The following is a 23804-nucleotide window of genomic DNA, read 5'->3' as shown; positions in this document are numbered from 1 at the left end:
TTCTAAGTACTACTGAATTGTCGTGGATTGATGGCACAGCATTACAGGTTCAGTAAAAGGGAATGATACACCCGTGTGCCCAGTTATTTTTAATTTAGGGGGTCTTATTTTATCAGAGAATAACTCCAAAATTAAAAATGCAGTTTAAAAAGCTCCAGTACATGACCTCACCCTCACTTATTTTACCGAAATAGTGATGTTTCATGCCGCTGTGTACCAAGTGCTTTTATCTAAGCCATTGGCCCTGGAAATCCCAATATTAAGTGGTGGTTTAGCTTTCATTAGCACAAAGCATTTGGAATTCTTGTGGCAAGGGTTTAACAGAAACAGTCTGAAGAAAATGTATCTAAAGTGTTTCTGTTGCACAGCCAGAAATCATTCTGGCTACATAAAGATCTGAACTGCATTCGGTACAAGCAGATCACAGCTTCCAGGAAAGCTGCTGTGGGCTATCTTCGTCCACAGATAGAATTTCAGAGTGCAGAACACAGTAGCTTGACAGATTTCAATCTAACTCCATTTCCCCCCGCCCCCTTTTTTTTTTTTTAAAAGGAAACTTGGCTAAGAATTTTCATTGTCTACCTTCTGACCTCCGTTTTCAGTCTGACCCATCGTCAGTTCCACACTTATACTGTCATTTTTGGAGGGCAGGGGAAGTTTATAATAAAGTGGGATAAGGAGAGGCCTCTAGCTCATCTGTGCTTGGGCCTGGACTATTTTGTTTTTTAAATGCAAATTAACAAAACTTACTTGAGGGAGAAGAGAAATATCCAAGATGTGTCAGTGACTATATTTCAGTATACACATTTTAATATTTACAGTCAGCCTCTCATCCCAGAGGGTGACCGTGTAGATGGATTGCTTCTTCATCTCTGAAAGAACATCAGCAGCACTAAAGTTTTTAGAAATGAGTAATACCTTCTCCAACAGGAATGAGCTGTTTACCTAAAATCCCTTTGTATTTACCTAAACTTGGTCTGAACTCATTCCAAGGTCATACCCTTTCTCTTGCAGCAATGGCATAATGTGTGAAGCAATTTAGATGTAAAAACAATGTGTCCAGCTGGGCAGGGGGAAGTGCTTCAATACTATGGTGACTGGTGCTAAACAAATCCTAAGGTAGCTAATCAGTGCCCCATAACACATCACGATGTCAATGGCATGGTGGAGTGAGCCACCTCTGGCGTCACTTTCTACATCCTGTAGCTGCTGGATTTTCCCTAGGGAGACCCCTATCTAACAGTGACCTGTGCCATAAAATTCCTGTGGGCAAGTCTTCGGGCCAAAATGTTTAAAAGTGGTCTCGGTTTGTGCACGTTAAAAAATCCCACTCAAGCATGGTACCCAAAAATTAAAGTGTTTTACAGTAACTTTCTTTGTCAGTTTCCCTGCCTGCAAACTAGGAGACAATGCTTCCTCTTTGCAGGGGGGTGTCCTGATTCTAAAGCCAGTCACACGTTTGGCATTCCTGTGCTGGGGTGAGGATGGTCAGAGAGAAAGGTATACATCAAATAATTCCTGGTCCCTTCCTTGTGCATATCCGATGTCTACTGTACCAGAGGTCAATCTTTGTTTCAGGAAATGAACTTTTCAACGTGCATTTAATATAACAGTTACGGGGAGATTTTCAAAGGCAGGCAGATGCCCCACTCCCATTGACTTTCAAGGGAAGTTACTCTGAAACCTGTCAAGGGAAGTTGTGTACCAGACTCATCTTTGAGCATTTTGAAATGTCTCCATCTATGTACACCGGGCTACCACAAACTACTGGAATGTATATCACAGAGGTGAGTATCATATGGTCAGTTTAGCAGATTCACCATGTTAGTTGGTGCAAAATTCTGTTGCTCCTGACTCTCAGCCTGGAAGAGAATAACAGTGAAATTCAAAGGACCTGTCAGTATCCTGTGAACCAATGTTGGTGCCTTTTGTGGGTCATGTCAATTCGATACACTTTTTTTTATTTTTCAGCCTAAATAGGGGCATTGTCATACTCTTCCCCCGCCGCCCCCCCCCCCCCCCAATCTGTTTTGGGAATTAGAATTAGGTCGCTACCATTTGATTGTTTCCAGAGAATCTGATTGACTTGGAAGATAATGATTTAGGGGATAATGCGGACATTCCATCCAATGCTGGAGTGTAGATATCTGATTGCCCGGTTTTAACCACTATGCTGAACTGCTGCTGCTTTGTTTTTCTCAGTGCTAAGGGCCTCTGTTGTGTGCTACTGACGCTTTCACAGTGAAAAGTAATTTTGTGCCTCTTCAGAAGAGTTTGTTTCGGCTTCCTTGGAGGGGTTGATTGGTCTAACACCTCCCTTCTCCCTCAGGGTTCAGAGAGTTAGTGTTAGCAGCCGTGTTAGTCTGTATTCGCAAAAAGAACAGGAGGACTTGTGGCCCCTTAGAGACTGACCAATTTATTTGAGCATAAGCTTTCATGAGCTACATTTACTTGAACATCTCTTTCCCCTCTTCCCCCCTCATTGCAAAAAAAAATCATTTAAATACCATGGGCCAAATTCAGACTGTATTTCTTTGTAAATCTGGAGTAATTCCACAGGTGAGAGAGACATGCTTTGGAGCTTACAGGGAGCTCTTCAGGTCTGGGAAATACAAGGTGAAACAGATTGTTTAGCAGCAGTTAACATATTTCAAGGGATTATTCACGGTGAAGTGGCCTATTAACACCCCTCCATCATAGGGAGGAAAGGAAGAGGGGAGGGCTGTTAGTTACAGTAACCCAGCGCTAGGGGTTAATTCTCTAGTTATAACCCTGATAGTTGTAAGAAGCCATAAATCCAGGGTCTCACTTCTGTCCATGATTTTTAGTGTCTAGCAAAGTTACGGATTTAAGCTTCCAGGCTCATCTTTTGAAGCTGTGCCGTTTCCCTTTGCGGAGGTGGACTGACAGGTCAGAGATAGGGATCGCTTTGTGAAAAGTGTTCGCCCAGGTGGGGGGTGGTGGTCTGGTCTTCTATCATTTCCCTGCGTGAGTTCATTCGTGAGCGTGCACCGCATGCATAGGAGCCATGGATCTTGAAAGGGGCGTTGATCATGGTGGCAGTGGAGATTTGTCTGACAATAGCTTAAGTGAGAAGAGAACCCAGCCCTAAAAAAGGAGAGAAATGAATTGGTTCGGTAGGAGGTATAGTCCAGACAGCACCTTAGCAGAATGTTGCCCACCAGGTGAGCTCAGTTTTGCCAGGAAGCACTTGGGAGAGCAGTGAACAGATGTCTGGAGCAGATGGTGAGGGGAAGGTAGTGGGGGGAGGGAGATTTAAACTGTCTGTCAGGTGAAAGGGACAGAATGCAGCAGCCCTGGGGATAATAGCCAACTGCAGGCGGGTAGGTGTCCTGCTGAATGCCCTGGAAATCTGCATCAGCATAGGGATTGCTTGCTGCTGCTTTGGCCCGGCACTGGCACAGACAGTGTCTCACTAAAATATTTAAATCCTCTTCCTGTGCTACATTTCTGCACCACTACCGAGCTTCTGAGCACCTTCCTTTGCTGCAGCAGCTGCTGCAGTGAGATCCAGGACTGGACTGGCAAAGGAGAGGGGAAAGGCACCGTACTGTGATGAGTGAATGACTAACTCCAAAAGCTTCCCCAGAGCCGGTGTGCGTGCGAGAGTCTCCAGAGGGACAGGGAATCCGGAAGAGAAACTGGAGCCACACACATCCTGGGAACCTTCCTTCGTCCAACTCTGCCCTGCACTGGCTGTAGTGCTCAGTGCTCCCTCGTCCCACTGAGACCTAGGCAGAGCTGCTGCAGCTGGCAGGTGAGCTGAATTTGCTAGCGCTTTGTAAACTCCTACCTAGTGCATGCAACCCGCTCTCTCCTCTTGGCAGCTGCCCACACAGCTTTGGTTTGTCCTTTTTGGAGGAGGCAGATCTCACTGTCCTGATTTGTTTCTTTGCAGGGAGTCCTGGTTACTGAGAGGGAACCTGTGCCCTTTGCCTGGGGAAAGCGCTGTCATGGGGACTGGAATGAGCAAGGTACATTCACCTCAACACTGCAGCTGTTACATTTGAGGCAATAACCCTGATGCTTATGAAGAACCTTTTACTCCTGTCCACTAGCCAGTAAGGAAAGAGGGGATGCCCTAAATGTGATCTGATAAGTCTTTCCCTTCTATGCCCTGTATGATTCTTACAGCTTAAAGAAAAGGAGTACCTGTGGCACCTTAGAGACTAACCAATTTATTTGAGCATAAGCTTTCGTGAGCTACAGCTCACTTCATCGGATGCATACTGTGGAAAATACAGAAGATGTTTTTATACACACAAACAATGAAAAAATGGGTGTTTATCACTACAAAAGGTTTTCTCTCCCCCGACTCCACTCTCCTGCTGGTAATATTAGAAGAAATAGAAGAAATTAGGAGAGAAAACCTTTTGTAGTGATAAACACCCATTTTTTCATTGTTTGTGTGTATAAAAACATCTTCTGTATTTTCCACAGTATGCATCCGATGAAGTGAGCTGTAGCTCACGAAAGCTTATGCTCAAATAAATTGGTTAGTCTCTAAGGTGCCACAGGTACTCCTTTTCTTTTTGCGAATACAGACTAACACGGCTGTTACTCTGAAATCTCACAGCTTAGAGGCTTACTGTAGTTTTCCCTGGGAAAAGAAAAGAGATTTTTAAAACAAGCAATGATTCTTGGATTGCTTATACCTAGATAGTAAACTCCTTGGGGTAAGGACTGTCTTTTTGCTCTGTGTTTGTACAGCATCTTGCAGAATGGAGTCCTGATCCAGGACTGGAGCTCCTAGGTGTTACCACAATACAAATAAATAATTTCCTGGAAGGGAATGATAAAACCATTAGGAAAAAACATTAAAGTTAGACTCGGTCTGGACCTTCATTTCTTGTTCTTGGGGTAATAAGAACTCCACACCATTAGCATCTTTAAAGCCAGTACTCACCAATCCGGTGAGCCTATTAAACCCTAATTCACTATTGTGCCCATGTGAGAGGGAGTGAGGTTGTATTTTCCCCATTTTTTAGCCAGTTATATATATTTTTGGTCTGTTGCTGTCACCTGGATACGATTCATTGGGAGAGAAAGAAGATTTTGATGGGGTGTTTGTTACTCTAGTGCAGGCAGTGGAAGGATCGATTACTGTTCATGTCCCTAAATAACTGGGAGAGGCATGACTTATCTAATTTAAAATTAGATCCTGGAACTAACATAGAGACACCGGATCAGCACAGACTCTTGCCACCCTGTTCTCATGCTGCTGCATCGTAGTATAACACCAGTTTCACAAACAGGATGGCTGGCATCCCTGCAAGAAAGGTGGGGGCTTTTGTTTTATGAGAACTTCTCTAAAGACAGCCTGGATTTAAAAGTTGTCACTCGTCTGACAAACTGTGGCCCTGGTCCTGCAATAAGAGCTCTGCAGGGGATACCCTTTCAGGATTGGGGCTTATGTCTTATGGCTCCAAATGCAAACCTCAGAACTGAAAACTCGAGGGAAGATCAGAGCTGAGTATCTGGGGACTTGCTACCCTGGCAGATCCAGCGCTCTGCTAACAGCACTTTTATCTCCCCGGGGGAGCGGGGTAGGTAGGTGCAAAAAGAACGAGGAGGACTTGTGGCACCTTAGAGACTAACAAATTTATTTGAGCATAAGCTTTCGTGGGCTAAAACCTACTTCATCGGATGCATGCAGTGGAAAATACATATATACACAGAGAACATGAAACAATGGGTGTTGCCATACACACTATAACAAGAGTGATCAATTAAGGTGAGCTATTACCAGCAGGAGAGAAAAATGTGTTATCCATGGGGCATCAACACTAATACAGAACTCAGATTTCTAATTCAGAGCCATTTTTAGGTCCTCTACTCCTCTTTTGAGAGCTCAGTAACTCCATACAGCCATCAGAATCAAATAATACATATTTTTACACATTTTGGGGACCTATTCCACTGTTAATTCTTGTGGTGTTCAAAGTGGATTAATTATTAGGAATAATTTTTTCCCCCTTTTGTGAGATTTTTCTACCCTAAGGTGTGTTGTGGCCTTACCTACTGCTGACTGGGTTTATTATACATAATGATTGGACTTTTATGGGGATAATATAGCTGTACTTTGTCATTGTTACAATAACTTCAGTAGTCCTAAGTAAAAAATACATCTGAACTGTTCTTTCTGTGTCAAAAGAAGACACTGAGGTGTAGCGGATTGAGGTATAGGTAACATGTATGTTGCAGGGCAAATCTCGGGGGAAGGGATATGTTTCCGGGGTAGGTAGTGGCTCTGCAGCGGTGACTAAGCCAGATGACAAGGCGAAAGCATGGCTTCCCTCTTTGTGTCCATAGCCAGAGGAGGGAGCAGCTAAACAAGTGAGATGAGTCATGTTGCAGCAGCCTCAGGGAGAGATCTCCGCCTCTCTACAGGACAGAAAACACGTGCGCTGAGTTGCCAGTGGAAGGATTATTTACTAATGCTTTAATTTTAGTATCCAAGTTTCTGCATGAGAGATCAGGAGTTTTAGTGATGATTTGTAGAAGCACAGAGAGTAGATTTAAATAATTTAAGCAGCTCGACGGCATTTACATATTTATTATCCAGGGAGACAGCATAGAGGGTTTGTCTCTGTGCTTTTCTTCTAAGTTAATATTTGCATCACACAAACTGCAAACTTTTCTGATTTAGTAGAAACCAGACTGAATGACAGAGCAGGTCTGGACTTAGGTAGAGTCCATTTCCACTAAATGTGCTGGTGTGACATTTCTATGTACAGAATGTCTTAGCATTAGGGCTCCTGGCATCCAAATGACGTTACGAACCTGTGCCATGATCACTTGGGAAATCAGCAGTGTGGCTACAATTCAGATCCTCCTATTCCAAAAGCAGGAGTAGCAGACTACTGCCATCTTAATTGAAGGAGAATCTGTTAGTTATTAGCAGTGTGGGGCCAATGATACACAGTTGCACTGTTCTGATTTCTTTTAGTAGATGGCAGTGGTGCACATATATGCTACACAGTTCATTACACTAATTAGCACTAGAACTGGTAGAAAAACCAGGAGAAAAAAAATCACAAACAAAATAAACAATTTGAAAAATTTCAGCAGCTTTTCATAGTACATATGATCTTAAAGAACTCTGCAAACACTAACTCCCTATTTCCACACAACAACCCTTCCTCATATGTGCTCGTGGCCCTTTGCCCCTGTTCCAACTGTACATCAAAGCGGGGTCCAGATTTCATGGTGCTTCAAAGGTTGGGGGCTGACTGGAATAAAAGTAAGAGCTTACAGGGCATTCTGGGTGTTTGAGGACAGGCTGCAGCAGGACCCTGATCTGAGACGGGGAAAGGAAACCAGTATTGTCAGACCCAAATGTTCAAAAACCATGAGTCCAGCCCCCCCCCCCCCAATCATGATAATTGGCTTACAACATGAGGTTTTAAATAAATAAAAGTTCGTTCATTTTCATTTGCCTTATGGCTTTTGAGCCTTTAAGGTACTCTGGTTTCCTGCCTTTCTCTGCAGCTGTGAGGGCTAGCAACTCGCTGGTTTTGAAAGTGAAGGCTGAGACTCTTCCGCAATAGCATGGGGCTGGCGGTAGGGAATTTATGAAAAGTGCTAGAACTTACTAGACTCGTGAGAGTTGGTAACACTGCAGAGCCCCGGATCACGGCTGCTGTTTCCTTTGAGGGTTGTGAGCCGAGATAGTGCAAGGCTTCAGAGCAGCCCTTCGCAAGAAACTCAGGGAAATATTTACCCTCCAAGGAAGGATCCTGAAAAGCCTTTCTCAGGCTGTATGTAAGGAGCCCTGCAGCAGCCAGGGTGACCTGCATGGCCTAAGGGAACTTGCAGACCCAGCAAAGTGTATTATGATTTTAGTTACAAAAAGAGCACCCTGAGCCCCATAAGGAGGAGCTCTCTTATCTCAGCCCCTAGGGGGACACATCTCTGGGGCCCAGTCCCAGCCTTAGCGCAACCCAAGGGCGGTCCCCATGCTGTCTCAGGCCTTGGGCACGCAATCATAGCTTGGTAACTAGCGCTTTCCTCTATAGTTCCCTGCAATGCTCCCACTCGTGCAGGAGGCCCAACGGCTAGTCAGAGGTTGAAAGGAACTGCCCCCACTGACTCAGGGCCTCGCACCTTCCATCAGACAGTGAAAACTACACCCCATTTTAAGGCCTGCACACAGTCAGGGGCCAGCCCCTGGAGCCCAGGTAATTTGCTTACCAGCAGCAGAATTTCAAAGGCAAAGCACAAACCCCTTAGGAAAATTAAGGGGGAGAGGGAAGAGGATGCTCCCAACTCCCCCCAGTAAGACTAAAATCTTCTTCATCAGTGTGAATAGCTACCACTGTCCTGGCCTGTTGATCGATAGCCTGGTCCAGGCCTGCTCCATGCCTGATGAGCAGGAGGAGAGGCAAGGTACTTCCCCAGTAAAGAAGTAGCTGGCATAGGGAGGCATTATGCCCTCTCTCCTTGGCAATATGTTTCCTCCACCACAGCGATGAGCTTTATCAGACATTACTTACAGCAGCCAGCGTTCTTGCTAGGGCTCCAGAGAGAGTCAGCCATGCACAGACAGGAGCCAGGCAGCAAGTGGAGGGCATCTCAGCTAGCGCAGGGGGATACATGACTGTGCAGAGAGAGATGCCCAGCTGGGCAGTAGGTAGGGTAACCTGCACCCCAGGGTGAGGTGGGGCTGTGCAGCCATCAAATGGTGTCCCACGGGAGTTCCCAGCGAGGGAGCAGGCAGTATGTTTCCCAGCAACCCCACGAAGATGCCCAGCTGTGCATCGCTCCAAGTTGCCGAGGAGATATACAGCTTTGCTATGACTACCAGAGCCCTGCTTTTCAGCACTTGGCGTTTTCCTGCTGGGTGGGGACTCATACCTGCTGCAGGTTTGTTTTGTCCTGTGCCAGATGCTGCCTGTAGTTAGGGACTCAAAGCTGCCAGGCCCGGAATCCCTCTTAGCTACCTCATCTCTCTGATTGTGGGCTCAGTCAGGTCCCAGCAGAGCGATGTCTTTTCAAGTCGCCTCTGTGTAGAGCGTGACCTTGAGGCAGGGATCCATTCCCGACTGTAGCGATGTCCTCGCAAGGTCCTCCAGCTGGCTGCAGGAAGCGATCAGTCATGATGACGCTGCCGGCTTGGCTGTTCTACCAGGAGCAACACAGTGCTTGAAGACAAAGTGCCTGGTTTCTTTTCCTCCCTCCTCTCTCTTAGCTCCTTAGAAGGGCAAAGAGTTCAGTCCTCTGATGTCACGAGAGCTAAAGCCACTGCATAGCCAAAATCATTCCCAGACAGAGTCTAGACATGGCCAGTCACCGATCATAAACCATAGGCCCTGTAGGCCAGCCCGAATACTCTGAACCACCTGGCCCCTGGTAACTCTGCTCTTCCGGCCTTTGCCTTTCTGATGATACACTAGAGGAGCAGAGCTCAACTAAGCAGCTGCGCTGCCTCTGTCTCATCTCCCATTGAGGTGGGGCCGTGCTGGGGGAAGGCAGGAGGAGCTGAGGAGCTCCTGCCTGGAAACCCCCCAGGCTGCAGGGCCTTGTGTGAGGCCTAAACAGGTTCTGGGGCTGCAAACGAGCAGCCTGGGGCTGGGTAGAGGCATTAGGTCCTACCTCCCCTTGCCTATGATGGCTGGCTTATACAGACTGCAGTTGGCCCCAGTGAAAGGGGGCTAGATGGTGACTAGCAGTAGCCCATAGGCTGAGGCAAGGTGGGATTTGGGGGTTTCCCTGGGGAGAGGAGACCCAGAGACTGTGAGGGTACTGCCAGAGGGCAGACCCTCCAGACAAAGGGGCACCGGGGTCTGGAAGGGATGTGAGGGCCAGCAGTGGTGAGGACACCGGCCTGCAGAGGGCGCTCCGGAGCTGGAAAACGAGCTAATTCCCAGCAGGAGACAGCCAGCCAGCAGGAGGCGCTGCGGAGATGAGTCTTGCATTGCTACAGGAAAGTATTAAAAATAGCCCAGGCCTTTCCACCTCTTCCCAGCCCTGGATGCGTCCCCAGAGCCAGCGCTTAAAACTCTTTTCAAGAGGTCGTTGCTATAGAAACACAAAACAAAGTCCCAGTGTCTCTTGGCACAGCCCTGGCTCATCATCGTTTAAAGTCAAGCCAAGTCTCTTGAAAGCTCATGGCAGGTGCTGCTTGTGTTTTGGTTGCCATGCAACTTGACATGCGCATGGAGCTCGGCAGCGGGTCGGGTGATCTGGTTTGGCATTTGGGCTGCATTCCCCATCGGAGTCACTGGTTGGTTGGATGAGTTTTGTTGCCTCTTGCAGCGTTGTCGGATGGTTAACATACTGGATGCTAGGAGAGTGGACAGCCCGGGACATTGGGATACAGGAACCTTTAGCTTCTGCTGCAGCTCACGGGATTGCTGGTGACCTTGGATCACCTGGGGGAAATGAGCTGAGATTCTCAGACCAGTTCCTGGTGCTCAGGTGTCCTCATAACACCACCTTCGCAGCTGGCCCCCTCACTGGCAGCCTCAAGTGGAGAGGCCAAGGGCTGATTGGGCCATGGAGACTGAACTCCCGTCTCACCCTTTGAACTGGACTCACCCTGTAAAGGTGGAGACGCATTGACTTGGCAGCATGGGGGCAAGCTGGTCCTGCCACAGCACATAAGGTACCTGCTCTGGGGATTAAGCAATGGGCTTAAATTGCAGCAAGGGTGCTTTAGGTTGGACATTAAGAAAAACTTCCTAACTGTCAGGGTGGTTAAGCACTGGAATAAATAAATAAGCATAGGGAGGTTGTGGAATCTCCATCATTGGGGATTTTTAAGAGCAGGTTAGACAAATACCTATCGGGGATGGTCTAGATAATCCTTAGTCCTGCCATGAGTGCAGGGGACTGGACTAGATAACCTCTCAACGTCCATTCCAGTCCTATGATTCTATGTGTAAAAATGTAAGCCAGCAAATGAAACGTGTTAACGTCAAAGACCTAAGTTTGACTGAACTCTATATTTCTCCATTGCTGGACTAGCGTTGGGCAAGACACCCAGCGTCTTTGATACCACTAGAAATTTTTACACCCTAATGCAGTTTGTTTGCTTATTAATTAAGATGTTTTTTAATTATACACATAGCTTATAATTTCTCCAAAGGGTTTGTAACCCCAGGTCCTGATCCTACAAGCCCTTACGCATGTGTTCAACGTGAAGCCTGTGATCATTCCCGTTGAATTCATGCCATGGGACAAATCTTAGGCTTCAAGCGAAGCATGTACGTGTTTGCTGGCTCAGGGCTCGAGAGAAGCAAGCATGTGCTGGGAAAGGAGGGAACGAAACAAACAAGAAAAAGTCAGTTATTCCCTTCTTTCCCCTGTGTCAGGGGTTCACTACTCCCTGCTGGGGCGCCTCCTTGTGGCTGTGTCTGGGGAATAGCTCCGCCTCTGACACCCCCTTCCATGTCTCATTCGCGCTGAGCCCCCCCTCACACTTTAGGAGTTGCAGTGCTTTCCCGTTGAGACTCAGGATGCTAACTCTTCGGGACTGGGCCAGGTCATTCTAGCAGTCCCTTTCCTGGGTATCAAAGTCTCACCAGACTGGCTGTCCGGGTATCATTCCCAACAGTCCTCCAGTTCAAGGCTAGGCCACTTCATTTGTGGCTAGAGGGGAATCCGGGCCTGCCTACTACTCAGGTTTCCAGCCTAGGGACCTTACAGTCAGCAGCCAGGGTCTGCTCCGTCCCAAACCTTGCCGCTGTTTCCCTGGACTGCTTCCTACTCTCTCTATCAGGCTTCCTTATCCACAACCCTCCCGAATAGGTGCACCCTTGTCTTAGGGTCAGTGTCCCAGGGCTTCTACTCTTCCCCTGGGTTTCTCCTTCATTCCTCTCTAAGTCAGGAGAGTGACTGCAGGTTTCCCACGCTGCAGTCTCCTTCTGCCTTCATGCTTGGCCTTATACCAGCCCCCTGCTCCTGCTCAGCCCGGTGAGGCTTATCAGGTAACTTAACCCCTTCTGAGCCACATTAACCCTTTTCAGGCTAGTGTGGGGTGAACGCCCCGTCACACCTCAGCCACTGCCATAACCTCAGCATCTGTCAGACTGTTAAACCCTTTGGGACCACCGAGCACACTGCTGACTCAGCAAATCACGGTAACAACACAGCACCCTTTGTGTTAGTCATTGACTGACTGCACCACAACCTGCCCTCACTCCAAACAGGAGACACGCTGCTCCTTGTAGTCTGGTGCCCTCTCTCTGTCACAGGCCAGAGCCTGATGCTTTCTAAGAAGGCACCTCTAGCCCTTAGATACCTGCTCATTGTGCAGTGCTGTAACTGGGGATCACCGCAGACCACCACATGTCTCCTCCTAAGCATGAGGTTTCGTTGCATAGCTAGGAAGGATGGTAGGGGTCAGAAATGATCCAGCCCACCTTTTAAAGTCCAGCCACAGGATTGGTGCCAGGCCGAGCGACATCATGATCACAAGGTTTAATGTCACCCTTGGTATTATTGCATAATCCTGCAATTCACCTGCTCCAGCATCAGGATTCTTACAGTGAGGCCACTCTGACATCTCTCCTTTCTCTGTCTCTTTCTCAGGTTGTTGAGGGCCTCTACCTGGGAAACATCCGGGGTAAGTATCTTTCGCTCATTCCCTCTCCCAAGCACCAGGGGAGATTGTTGACCGAGCGCGATCAGTGCACTCGGTGTTGTACAGGAGGACATGGTTCCTGCCCCACCAAGTAAAGAGTCCAAGGGCCTGATCCTATCGGGTACTGAGTGCCTCCTGCAAGGGGCTGAGCATCCTCAACTCCCAGTGATTTCATTGTGAGTTGAAGTCTCTCCACACCCACCCAGGACTGGGCCCTTATGAGCCAGAGGCTGTATAAATGGGCCACGCGCTATGAAAAGGACACTCCTTCCTTCCCAAGGAGGCTTTCTTCTCAAGGCTCTAGAGAGACCCCCCCCAAGTAGGGCCTGGAAGTGTTTTATGTATCTCTTTTACTGCTGATGGCACGGTCATTCCCCTTTGGCTGGGCCAGGAGTTTTTCCACATAGCGTTAGGAGGATGAGGAGTAAAGAGAAGAGGCAGGACGAGTGAAAAAAGTTGAAAAGAAAATGAACTACAGAGCTGAATAGGGCTGCCAATTTTTGTTGGACATGTTCCTGGAGGTTTCATCGCATGACATAATCTTTCATTAAAGATTATTCTTTAATACCTGGAGACTCCAGGACAATCCTGGAGGGTTGGCAACCTTAGAGCTGAGGCTCTTTGGACAATGTTAATTCTGCTTTCAATCTGCGTGCTTGGCATGGAGATGGCAGCCAAGTGGAATTTACTAGGTTGGTTCCCTGAGCTGATGAGAGCTAGCACGATGGAGTATGTGCCCCGGGTTGCAGACCTAACCTAAGTAAACCCACCCCCCAGGTTACCAGCTCCTTGTGTCGGCACTGCTGAGACTGGTGGGATTCTAGCAGAGAGGCAGGTTGCTTCATGTTCTCATTTGCATATCATTAGCCTCATGCCTTTCCAGCTTGCAGCTGTTCTCTGGGAAGAGGCTGAGAGGCACCAGGGTGCTTTGTCTGATGACAGATATGAACTGAATTTAAGTGTTCCTCAGGAGGGCTGGGCAAATGGGGATAATTAATTATGAGACGAACCTTTCAGAACTGCCATGCCATTGCTGCTATGAAATATTGCCAGTATACTGTCTGTGGGCCCTCTCTGGGCACCTCACAACCATTAATGTGTTTATCCTGTGATGGAGGGCAGCTTAGGTGCTGGCCCTCAGGATGCTGGGGGTGTGGCAGCACCCTCTGGCTTGAAGTGGTTTCCACCATATACCAGATTTATAGTTTGGTTTAATGGCTCTCAGCACCCTAACTGTTCAAATGGTTCCAGCACCACGGGAGGGCAGTGCTATTAACCCCATCATACAGCTGGAGAACTCAGGCACAGAGAGATCATGTGACTTGCCCACAGTCACATGGGAAGTCAGTGGCAAAGCAGGGGATTGAAGTGGGGGTCTCTGAAATGGCCCACTAGTGCTCTAACCACTGGACCATCCTTCCTCTGTGTGTGTTTTCTTTTGTCCATCTGATGTGTTGATCTTAGGTTTCTCCATCTCACTATCCCCGTACTGTCTGAGAGCCGAGCAGGGAATGTAAGCATTGTGTGCACTAGGCAGAGATTCCATAGCAGGTTGGCTCAGTTTACAAATAAAACAAAATATTTTCTGGTGCATTTTTAAAGGCTGGTCCTGCAAACTGCACTGTAAGGCCGCTCGCTACCCATTCCTCCTTTACATGTCCCCACCAGACCCAGCTCTATGAAATCAGCTGTGTCAAGGGAGGGCAGATGTCACTCCATCTGTTTGTAATCAGGTAAAGAATCCCAAATGTGTGTCTCTCCCTAACCCTTGTATGGTATCTATTAGAGTATATGCCTACCCCCACACTCCCCAACCTCACACACCCCTTAACTTCTTCGACTGTAAACTCCTTAGGGCAGAGTCTCTGGTTTTGTATGTGTTTGTACAGCTCCTAGCACAACCAGGGCTTCTGGGTGCTACCATAATATAAATATTTAAAGAATAATAATACCCAGCTGATATAATCTGCCTATTGCATTTATAGGGGACCTTAAAGAGATGTCACCCCTATGCTCAAACACACCTATAAGGAACCAGCAGTATATGGGCACTGCAATATATAGGCACCGAGGTCTTTATATTTACACTAGCATAACACGGAGCCTGCTGTGTATCCCAGGGCTTAGCCACTCAGGCTGGGTGTTTTGTATTTATTTTGTAAGGGTTGTTTTCCAGGCAGCCCTGCACTTTAAGCATGAAGTCTGGGTGTCGCTGTGGGGTTGCCTTGTATGCCACAGCAGACAGCCTGCATTTCCCGAACAGGGTGACATTTTTTCCAGAGGACGTGAAGGGCTGGGTTTGGTTCTTCAGTGATTCACACCCCCCTGGATTTCTCTCCCCTAGCGAGTTAGTGATCACCATGCCTGGAATGGCGTGGCTGCCACTGCAGAGCCTGTGTCCTCTGCAGGAGCAAGTAGAGAGGAAACATGGGCCAGTGGTTTGGGTAACTGGGTTTAATTCCCTGCTCCAGCAATGCCTCCCTGTGTGACCACAGCCTCTCAGTTTCCCCCGTCTGTGCAAAGGGGATAACAGCACTGCCCTGGCTCCCAGGGGCGTTGTGAGGGTGAGTATCTGAACGGTTATGGGGTGCTTAGATACAGCAGTGATGGGGGGCCAGAGAAGTACCACAGAAAGGGGGCTCTAGGTGACTGGTGTGTTTTCAAACTACTACGCCTGTCCTGATGGGAAAAGTGCCTTGTTACTGAAGCATCTGGTTACCTGGACTGCGGGATCCTTGCCTCCTGTTTGTATAAGAGGTGCGCTGTCTCTAAAGGTCAGGGAAGGGCTGGATGGAAGCTCCATTCGGGATCTTTCTTTCCGGTTAAATGATTTCTCTTCCCCCAGTGCTGGTTTCTAAAGGTGTCTGACGCGACTGGCCATTGTTTGTGTTTACATGAAGCAGTGGGGCCACAGGGCAAAGAAAGGAATGAAGAGAGAAGGGCTGTATGTTTGCATGTCAGTAGAACCTCTCCATGGAGAGACTGCAGAAACCAGAAAGGCCTCAATGGATATGTCTACACTGCAATCAGGAGGTGTGATTGCAGCACGGGTAGGCATGCCTGAGCTAGATCAAAACTCACTCGAGCAACAATAGCAATGATGCCTGGCAGCACAGGTGGCTGCATGGGTTAATTCTGCCCATCCAGGACCTAGGGGATGTACTTGAGTGGCCATTAGCTCAACGCTAGCGTTGAGCTATGTCTGCAAAGTCAACTCACCCACTGTGTGTAATGTGTAGACGGGGGAAGCCGCCAAATGTATATTTTTAAAGAGAGAGCAAAGAAGCGTTGCAAAGCTGTGAGCCATCTTAATAAGGACAGTGGTCTGTGGTTCTGCGGGATGCAGACTGAATTGTGCCCATGTGTGGCAGAGTCCCCAGGCTACTAATGGAAACTCTCCTGTGGCAGGGGCCCAGACTTTCAGAGCAGGAGGAAACACGCTATCTCTGGAGTAGCGGCAAGGGTCTGAAGGACACTGTTGCACAGCAAAGACACAGATGCAAAGTCCTGGGTTGTTGTGGATTTGTTCTAGTCCTTAGCACTTTTCATTCTCAAAGCCCTTTGACATTAATTTGTTAATCCGCGATCCTCCTCGGAGACGTAGGTGGAGAACTAAGTATGAGTATCCTATTTAAGAATGTGGGGGAAACTGAGGCCCAGAGTAGTTGAGTGGCTTGCCTGAGGTCACAGAGGGAGATGGTGTCAGCACAGGGATTAGAATTTGGGAGTTCTGGCTGTAAGCACTAGGCCCCTCTTTGCTTTGTTAGATATAGCAGTACCATTTACAATCCTAAGTGGACCTATAGGGTATGTCTACACTGCAGCTGGAAGCGAGCCCCCCGGCTTGGGTCCACAGATTTGTGATGGGGGGGCCTGAGCTGCAGCTTCTACACAGCTATGTTTAGCATGCTAGTGTGAGCCCTGCCACAGCAAGTCTGTGGATCCAGGCTGGGAGGCTTGCTCCCACATGCAGTGTAGATGTAGCCACATAGACTAGGTAGTCTTTGGAGCTGTTCTCCGAGACCTGTTTGGAGTCATAGCCTGCCGTGCTGCTGGTGGGTTTATCTCTTACGCAGTGTCAGGGCTGCCTGAAGGAGACGGGCAGAGGGAACCGAAGAGGAGATGGTGATGGGGTTTGGAAAGTGTATGGCACCGCAGAACAATCCAGCAGCCGGTGACGATGCCTGAGGCTGGGCAGGATTTGGGACACACGATGTAACCACTAGAGGGAGCAGTTTATGTCTCTCTACAGGCTAAGCCTTGTTGAATTAGTGACTACTGCCTTTAAACAGGAGAATGGGCTGTAATTCCTATGGGCTGGGCACATCTCTGTGCGTGTTTGTGCAGTTCCATGGGGTCCAAGCCATGGAGGGGAATCTAAATCAGCTGGCCACAAGTCGGCTCGGCTCCACCAACGTGGCTGGTGGAGGTATGATCTTAATGCCGAAAGCCCTGGCATCTTCCAGAGTGAAAAGACATCAAAGCAGTATGGAAGAGGAGCTGTATCTGCATCCACAGTCTCCAAAGGGCTGGGAAGGGGTGACTGTAGGATTCAGAACATCTCAAATGTTGCTTCTGCTTAAATATGGGAATGTACAAAGCCCACAACCCTTCTCACAGTCAAAAGATTGTGGGATTGGATTGAACGATCCCGTCCCTGAATGGTCCCTCAAATACTAGGAACCCAAGCTGGCACCAGTAAACAGGTATGTTTCTCATAGGGCTGATGACATTTTTCCATCAACTTTTTTTGGGATGGAAAATTGGATTTTCAATGAAAGTAAAATTTTCCAGCAAAATGTCTTCTCTCGTCAGAAGCGTTTCAGTTTTTTTTTATTTGTCAGAAAATCAAAACCCCCAAAACTGATTTATTATTATTATTATTATTTATTATTTTGGCTGAAAATTGAGCAATTGGTTTTGGCCCTTTTTGTCCAAATATTTTTTTTGGCAAAGTCAACATTTCCCACTGAAAAATTTCCAGGAAAACCAAACAAAACAATTGCATTTTTGTTGAAATTTTCCATGGAGATGGGGGGGGAGGGTGTTTGTGCAGTTCCAGGGGAGAAGAAGAGGGTTTCAAGGTTCTGACCAGTTTTAATTTCTAAGATCAGAGCTATTAGCAATCGGAAAGACCTATTGGATCATTAATTTCCTGCACCTCCTAGCGCAGACTGTAGTCGATGTAATAGAAAAGACCTAGCATGTACTAAACTGACACTCACTTGATGTTAGCCCAAAGACCACTCCGTGTTTAGCTGCTGCAAACTAATATTCCTACTTAATGCTTTATGGGCTAGCTTTTAAAGAGAGGGTTGGGTGTTTATGAGACTTTTTCTGCCTACAGATTCTGAGGACAGAGAAAATCTGACAAAGAACGGGGTCACCCACATCCTGTCGGTGCATAACAACGCCAGACCCCTTCTGGAGGTGAGTGTGAGTGCGTTCGCAGCCTGGGGAGCTGGGAAGGAGGGAAATGTGAGAGGCGAGCATTGCTGCTATCAAGTGGGGATAACACTTCCCGTAGCCAGGGCTGTGCAGCTGTGTTTGCTAAAGTCTCTGAAGTGCTTTGAGATCTCTGGATGAAGCTCTGCGGCTATAATACCAGTGAGGAGGATTGCTATGCAAAGCAGAGGTGCCAGGCATAGATGGGGCCACCAGAGGGCACCCCAGCTCTGTGCAGCGTTACAAGGCTTCTTCCAGGCCAGAGAAGGAGCCATGTGTGCGGGAGGGGACGTGGCAGCCATTCGTGGGTAGGGTGATCAGATGTCCCGATTTTATAGATTTTATCAGAGGTCCTGATATTTGAACCTTTTTCTTATACAGGCGCCTATTACCCCTCCACCACCGTCCCAATTTTTCACGCTTGCTATCTGGTCACCCTATTAGTGGGTGAGTCGAGTGTTCCTTTTTTGGGATCCTAGATTGTGCAAATAGCTTGGTGTACCCACACAAGCTTGAATCCAGGCCTTTGTCAACTCCAGGCTTGTACTTCTGCCAAGCGCTCCACACAGGGCAGATTGGCCTGGCCTGGGGCCACTTGGGGCACTTCTCTGCTGGCAGCCGCCTTGGGCTTAGGAACTGGATTCGTGATAGGGAGGGTGATGAGTGGGGCAGGTGCCGGGTGCCTGGTGCCATCTGGTAGAGAGTTTTGGGGTTAATCCCAGACACGTTCCCCAGGTGCTGGCGATGGGAGCGGGGCGAGTTTTGGACGCCAGCCCTTTGTGCGTCATTGAGATGAGAGGCCAAATCTCAGAGATCTGTGGGTATACAGGGGTGGCTCGCCCTCCTTTCCAGGGCGGGGCTGGGGTTCCTGGTGGGAGCAAGGTGCAGGTAGAATTGCACAGTGGAAAATAGCAGGTTAGAGTGAAAAAATAATCTGGAGGAAACCCAGATCCCACTTAGTCAGCCCCATATCCTCAGGCCCTTCTGCAGCACCCGCTATTGTGTAAGTGCACTACTGACCTCTAGTGGATAGGAAAGCAAATGTGTGTGAACTTAGTACCCGTGCCTGCTGCTTCTGGGGGGACCATGGTTCTGCTGGTTGGGGATGCATTTAGCTTATGAGATAAAACCGTACATCTCTTGTGTCTCTCGGTTTCTGCAGCTTGGCCCTCTGTGCTTGTGCTCCCCACTCCCCTATCTGCTAGTCACTCCCTTCCAGCAACTGTTGTTGTTGTTGTTTCCCTCGAGCGAAATGAGGACCCCATTGTGCTAGGTGCTCTACACACACTTAGCCAGAGACAGTCACTGCTCAGAAGAGCTTGCAGGGCAAAACAGACAAAGGGTGGGAGGGGAAACTGAGGCACAGACCTGGGAGGTGACTTGCCAAAGGTCACCCAGCAGGTCAGTGGTAGAGCTAAGAAGAAACTCCAGGTCTCTGGAGGCCCAGTCCAGTGCATTACCCACTGGACCATGCTTTCTCCCTGCTGGGCCACTATGCTGTTCTTCTTCCACCTCCTCTTGGGCAGGGAGTAGGCTCAGTCTATATCGCAGTGCAGGCAGGACCTTCTGCTAACCCCATGGGCTGGTATGGTACCTGAGGGGAACTCTTTCGGTGAGGGCAAAAGGTCAAAGGGCATTCTCCTGTGGGCCGTTTAATGGTAGCGATAGCTGCAATGATGGCAGAGGTCTGGTGTCTTCGGAGTGGAAGGTTCTCAGGTTGATCCCTGCTGACGGCTGTGAAGTCCCGTGTGGCCCTGTGCGGTTGCTGAGGATGCTGAGACTGTCCCAGCAGCACTGGGCCTGTGCTACTGGACCTTCCTCCTGCTCAGGAGGATTACAAAGAGAAATAACAGCGGGAGCATTTTCCCTGTGAAGGGCCATTGAGTAATTTGTGGGGTAAAATCAAAGATGTAGAAACTGCTGCGGGCGTGGGGGGGGAGCAGCAGCAGCTGCCTGGGAGCCGTCTCTGCCAGAGCATGGCCCCTCCAGACGGGTGGCGAACCACAGCAAGAGCTTACAACACGTTCGAGCACGTGGGGCCAGAGGAAAAGGGGAACCGGAAAGGCATGGTGGGTTGAGCAATGTGTCAATCACAGAGCCAGGCAGGGAACCGCAAACCCCAGTGCTGTTCCCAGGCAGGCAGCAGTGCTGTCATCTTCCCTCCTTGGGCTGTGGGACCTGTCTCCAGCAGGGCAGAGGAAACGGCTAGCAGAGCAGCAGTTAATCCTGGGGTGTGTGTGTGTGGGAAGAGGTGACCTGCTGGCAAGAAGCACCGAGGAGCTAGACTATCTCCTGGGCTGGAGACTGTTTGCAGTGCAGCTTCCCTGGTTGCTGGGAAGCTGCAAATCCCGGCCAATGTGTTTTTGATGCAGTTGACTGCTTAGTTTGTTGCTTGCCTGGGTGCTGTGGCGTGAGGCCAGCAGGTGCCAGGCAAGCTGCAGCTACATGGCCCTGTCAATGCGTCTTGACCACGTGCTGCAGCACCGTGTGTTGTTCCAGGGCTGCTCCTAGCCTGGCTCTGCCAGTGCACCTCACTCCTGAGCAGTGTTCTCCCCCTTCACTCCCCTCCTGCATCCCCTGCTATTCTGTCACAGCTCTGCCAATGCACCTCACTCCCAACTTGCAGCCCCCCGGCCTGTCCAGGCCTGGGCTTGCTCCCCCACAACCCGCTGTGCCAATGCACCCCACTTTCCTTCAGCTCTTTGACAGCAGCTGTCAGTCCGTGGCAGAACAGACAGTGGTTTGGTGAGGTGTTGGGACGAGGAAACCACCGAACGCCTTTTCCCCAAACTAATTTGGACTCCCTCAGTTGTGTGAGAGGCGAATTCTCACGCTATGCAGAGGGCTTATGAAAGGGCAGGGCTCCCGGGTGACACACCACAGTGCATTACACCCAGCCCTCTCTTTCCGGCTCCTCCGGGAGTTCTTCCAAAATGGTGTGTGTGGGTGTGTGTGTGTGTACATGTATGCACATTGAGAAGCTCTGAAAGGAAACAGCCAGCCTTGGGGCCAACAGTTCTGATGGTACCCAGACACCAAGGTGATGGGCACAGCATAAATCTCTAGAGAGGAGAGACAGACCAGTATAACTCTGCTCCAAGGGAGACAGTAAGAGGAGAGCGCAAGGAGATCCCAGAGCAGCCTTCTCCACCTCTTACAGTCTGAGAGGTGGACCCGGAATATGCCTTTTCCCATAAGAAGGCCAAGCTGACAAGGAGCAGAGTTCTTGGGAGATGCACAAGCAGCGCACGCGTGAGAGAGATTCCCCAGGGTGGACTGTCTCATGGTTCTTTGGCCTGAATCTGCCAGTGGATCCTAGCTAAAGACACGGCCTTCATAATCCCCACCTGTAGCAGTACTGATCGGCACAGCATGGGCCAGGGTACTGCAGGCTTCCCTTCACCTGCAAGGGCCAACTCTAGGGGTACAAAAGTGGGTAATTCAGCCTGTAGCTCATTTTGAACCTTGGCTTCTTCGTGGAGAAAGCCAGCGAGGTGCTGCCCATGAAGGTAACCTTTGAGATCTGGACAGCTGCCCCTCTAGAGACTGGACTGAGTACCACCAAACTGCTTTCCCAGAGCGACTGTGCTCTCAGATGCCTGTCTCTGCTGATGACCTGGTAGTGAAAAGCTCCATCTCCCATTCAAAGGCCCCTGCACCTCCTTCAGACTGACCATTCATTAGGCCCAATCCGTCCGAGATCACAGCAGTGAGGAGCTCTCCATTCATAGCTGGGTCTCAATGGATGTTTGTGCTGCTGGAGACAGGAAGACGCCCTGTGCTGGCTCTGCTCACCCTACGAAAATGGCCTTGTTGAGGCCCATGTCTGTGGGAGGCTGCGCAGCAGCTGCCCCTGTTGTGCCTTGCTCTAGCCGCTGCATTTTCACAGCTCCATGTTCACTGATTTCTCAAATCACTAGCTATGACTTGTCCAGCCATGACGCAGGGTGAGGGTCTTCCGCAGGGCCTTAGAAACACAGGTGAGATGAACACATGTGGAGGAGATGCACTGCCTTGCAGAAGACCTCTGAGATTAGGGGTAACAAGTGCCGCCGGCCCATTGGCTTCTAGGGACTTTGTGTGACCGGGCAGTGGGAATTCTGGCTTCTAGTGTGCGCTCGCACGTCAGCCACCGTGAGACATGTGCCCTGTGGGCTAGTTTATACGTGGTCTCGTTGGAAATCCCACGGGCCTGGGTTCAGTGTGGGAGCAGTGCCCAGGAGGGGATTCCCAGCCTTGCAGGCCTTGGAGGCCAGGGTCACAGGGACAGAGGCCTGAGCTACTTCATCACCACAGCCAGGAGGGGGCAGACACAAGCGGTTCAAGGCTCGAGGTTCCTCCACAAGGAGAACAACCAACCTGGGTCCCCAAATCCCGTCCGACCTGAGTCCCGTGGGGGGACCGGGCTCACCCCCCCCAGGAAGAGAGGAGAGTCTCAGGAAAAGGCGGAGAACGATCTCCAGCCCTAGGAGTGAGCTCTGGTTATCTGCAGCGTATCGTGAGGTACGCACAGGATGGACAGACTCGGGGGTAGTGTTGGCTCTGCAATGAAGGCTACATATGCAGGGCGGGGTTGCGTCTCTGTGCCTGGCTGGTCCCGTGTAATAAAGCGACTCCTTTGAGCGGAGAGGGGCCGCATGGGAAGGTTCAGTGGCCCGTGTTCTCATGGGCGGTGGGTGTAATAGGCCAGAGAAGGCTAAACCTCCCCAAACCCAGGCTGTGGCCCCACCCATGCTCTGCCATGAGGCCTCGCCATCGTTTTGCATCTCCCCCCTGAAGTCAGTGTGAGCTCAGCTCTGGCCGGTGGCCTGGGGCTCAGGCCCACCGGCGGCTCGGGCTGGCTGGTAGTCAGGGGCAACTTGGCCTGGGTAGCTCAGGCGGGCGGGCTGGTGTTTGGTCCGGCTGGCATGGCTGGAGCGGGCTGGCTGGCAGCTCAGGGCAATTTGGCCGGGGCTCCTCCGGCTGCAGTGGGGTGCTCGGGCGGGGCGGAAGGGACAGGGTAGGGCTAGGGCCTCAGGTGGAAGGGGCAGAGCCTCCCCTAAGGGGGGTTCACACGCCACCCATGCATGTTGGGCAGGTCTGACTAGATGGTCTGTGAATCGATGGTCTCTGTTTCAGACGTTCGGTCCCCTTGTGTGTTTGTAGCACGGTGGGGTCCTGCTTCACTCCTAGCTGCTACAGCAATACAAATAAATAAATAATAATCACAGTATGTTTCCCTTGGGCCTGCTCCAAAGTTCGCTGAAACCAATGTGAGTCTTTCCACTGACTTCAGTTTGGCTTTGGCTCTAGCCCCAGTTGCTTATGGGTTGTTTTTATTGAAAAGTCCACTGCAGCTGATCACCGCCACCCAGCAAAGAGACTGAAGGAGAACTGCAGCCAGTTGGTGTTTACCTGCTCAAACGCTGGCTGGCAGGATTCTCATCCGCTTTGCTTTGGAGCAGGAGCCTTAAAAACATCCCACTTTCTAATTTTAGTGCAGCGCTGGGAGGATCTGGGAAGCATTGTTTTAGAGAAAAGAAGTCCCCTCTCCCCCCCAGTGCAGCAGGCCCGATTTATATCTATATAAAGGTAACTAGAAAAGGAAATAACGCACAGATGAGAGCGATTTCAAATGTACATGTTTACACACCATCTTTCTAATCCAGGTGAGGCCCCCATCTCCATGATAGCTAGTTCCACGGCAGGCAAACTAGTTATAACACCTCCCCCCGCAGCTTCAATACAGCATGATTCCGCGTTGGTGGGAACT

The 23804-nt window shown here is 49.6% G+C and overlaps 1 protein-coding gene across 1 annotated transcript in view; it reads left to right on the top strand.

Annotated features, from left to right (window-relative positions):
* Positions 1 to 16: 16 nt before the first annotated feature.
* IRF8 (interferon regulatory factor 8) overlaps positions 17 to 23804 on the top strand; it is a 73595-nt gene continuing 49807 nt past the window's right edge. Inside the window, exons 1-4 of the mRNA XM_073308428.2 lie at positions 17 to 3778; positions 3920 to 3995; positions 12556 to 12589; positions 17955 to 18037. Of these exons, the coding sequence (XP_073164529.1) occupies positions 3975 to 3995; positions 12556 to 12589; positions 17955 to 18037 (138 nt within the window). The 5' untranslated portion in view covers positions 17 to 3778; positions 3920 to 3974. The remainder of the gene's footprint in view (positions 3779 to 3919; positions 3996 to 12555; positions 12590 to 17954; positions 18038 to 23804) is intronic.

The sequence above is a fragment of the Lepidochelys kempii genome, chromosome 12, assembly GCF_965140285.1.
Source record: "Lepidochelys kempii isolate rLepKem1 chromosome 12, rLepKem1.hap1, whole genome shotgun sequence".
NCBI lineage: Eukaryota > Metazoa > Chordata > Testudines > Cheloniidae > Lepidochelys > Lepidochelys kempii.
This window is presented reverse-complemented; position numbering and strand designations above follow the sequence as displayed.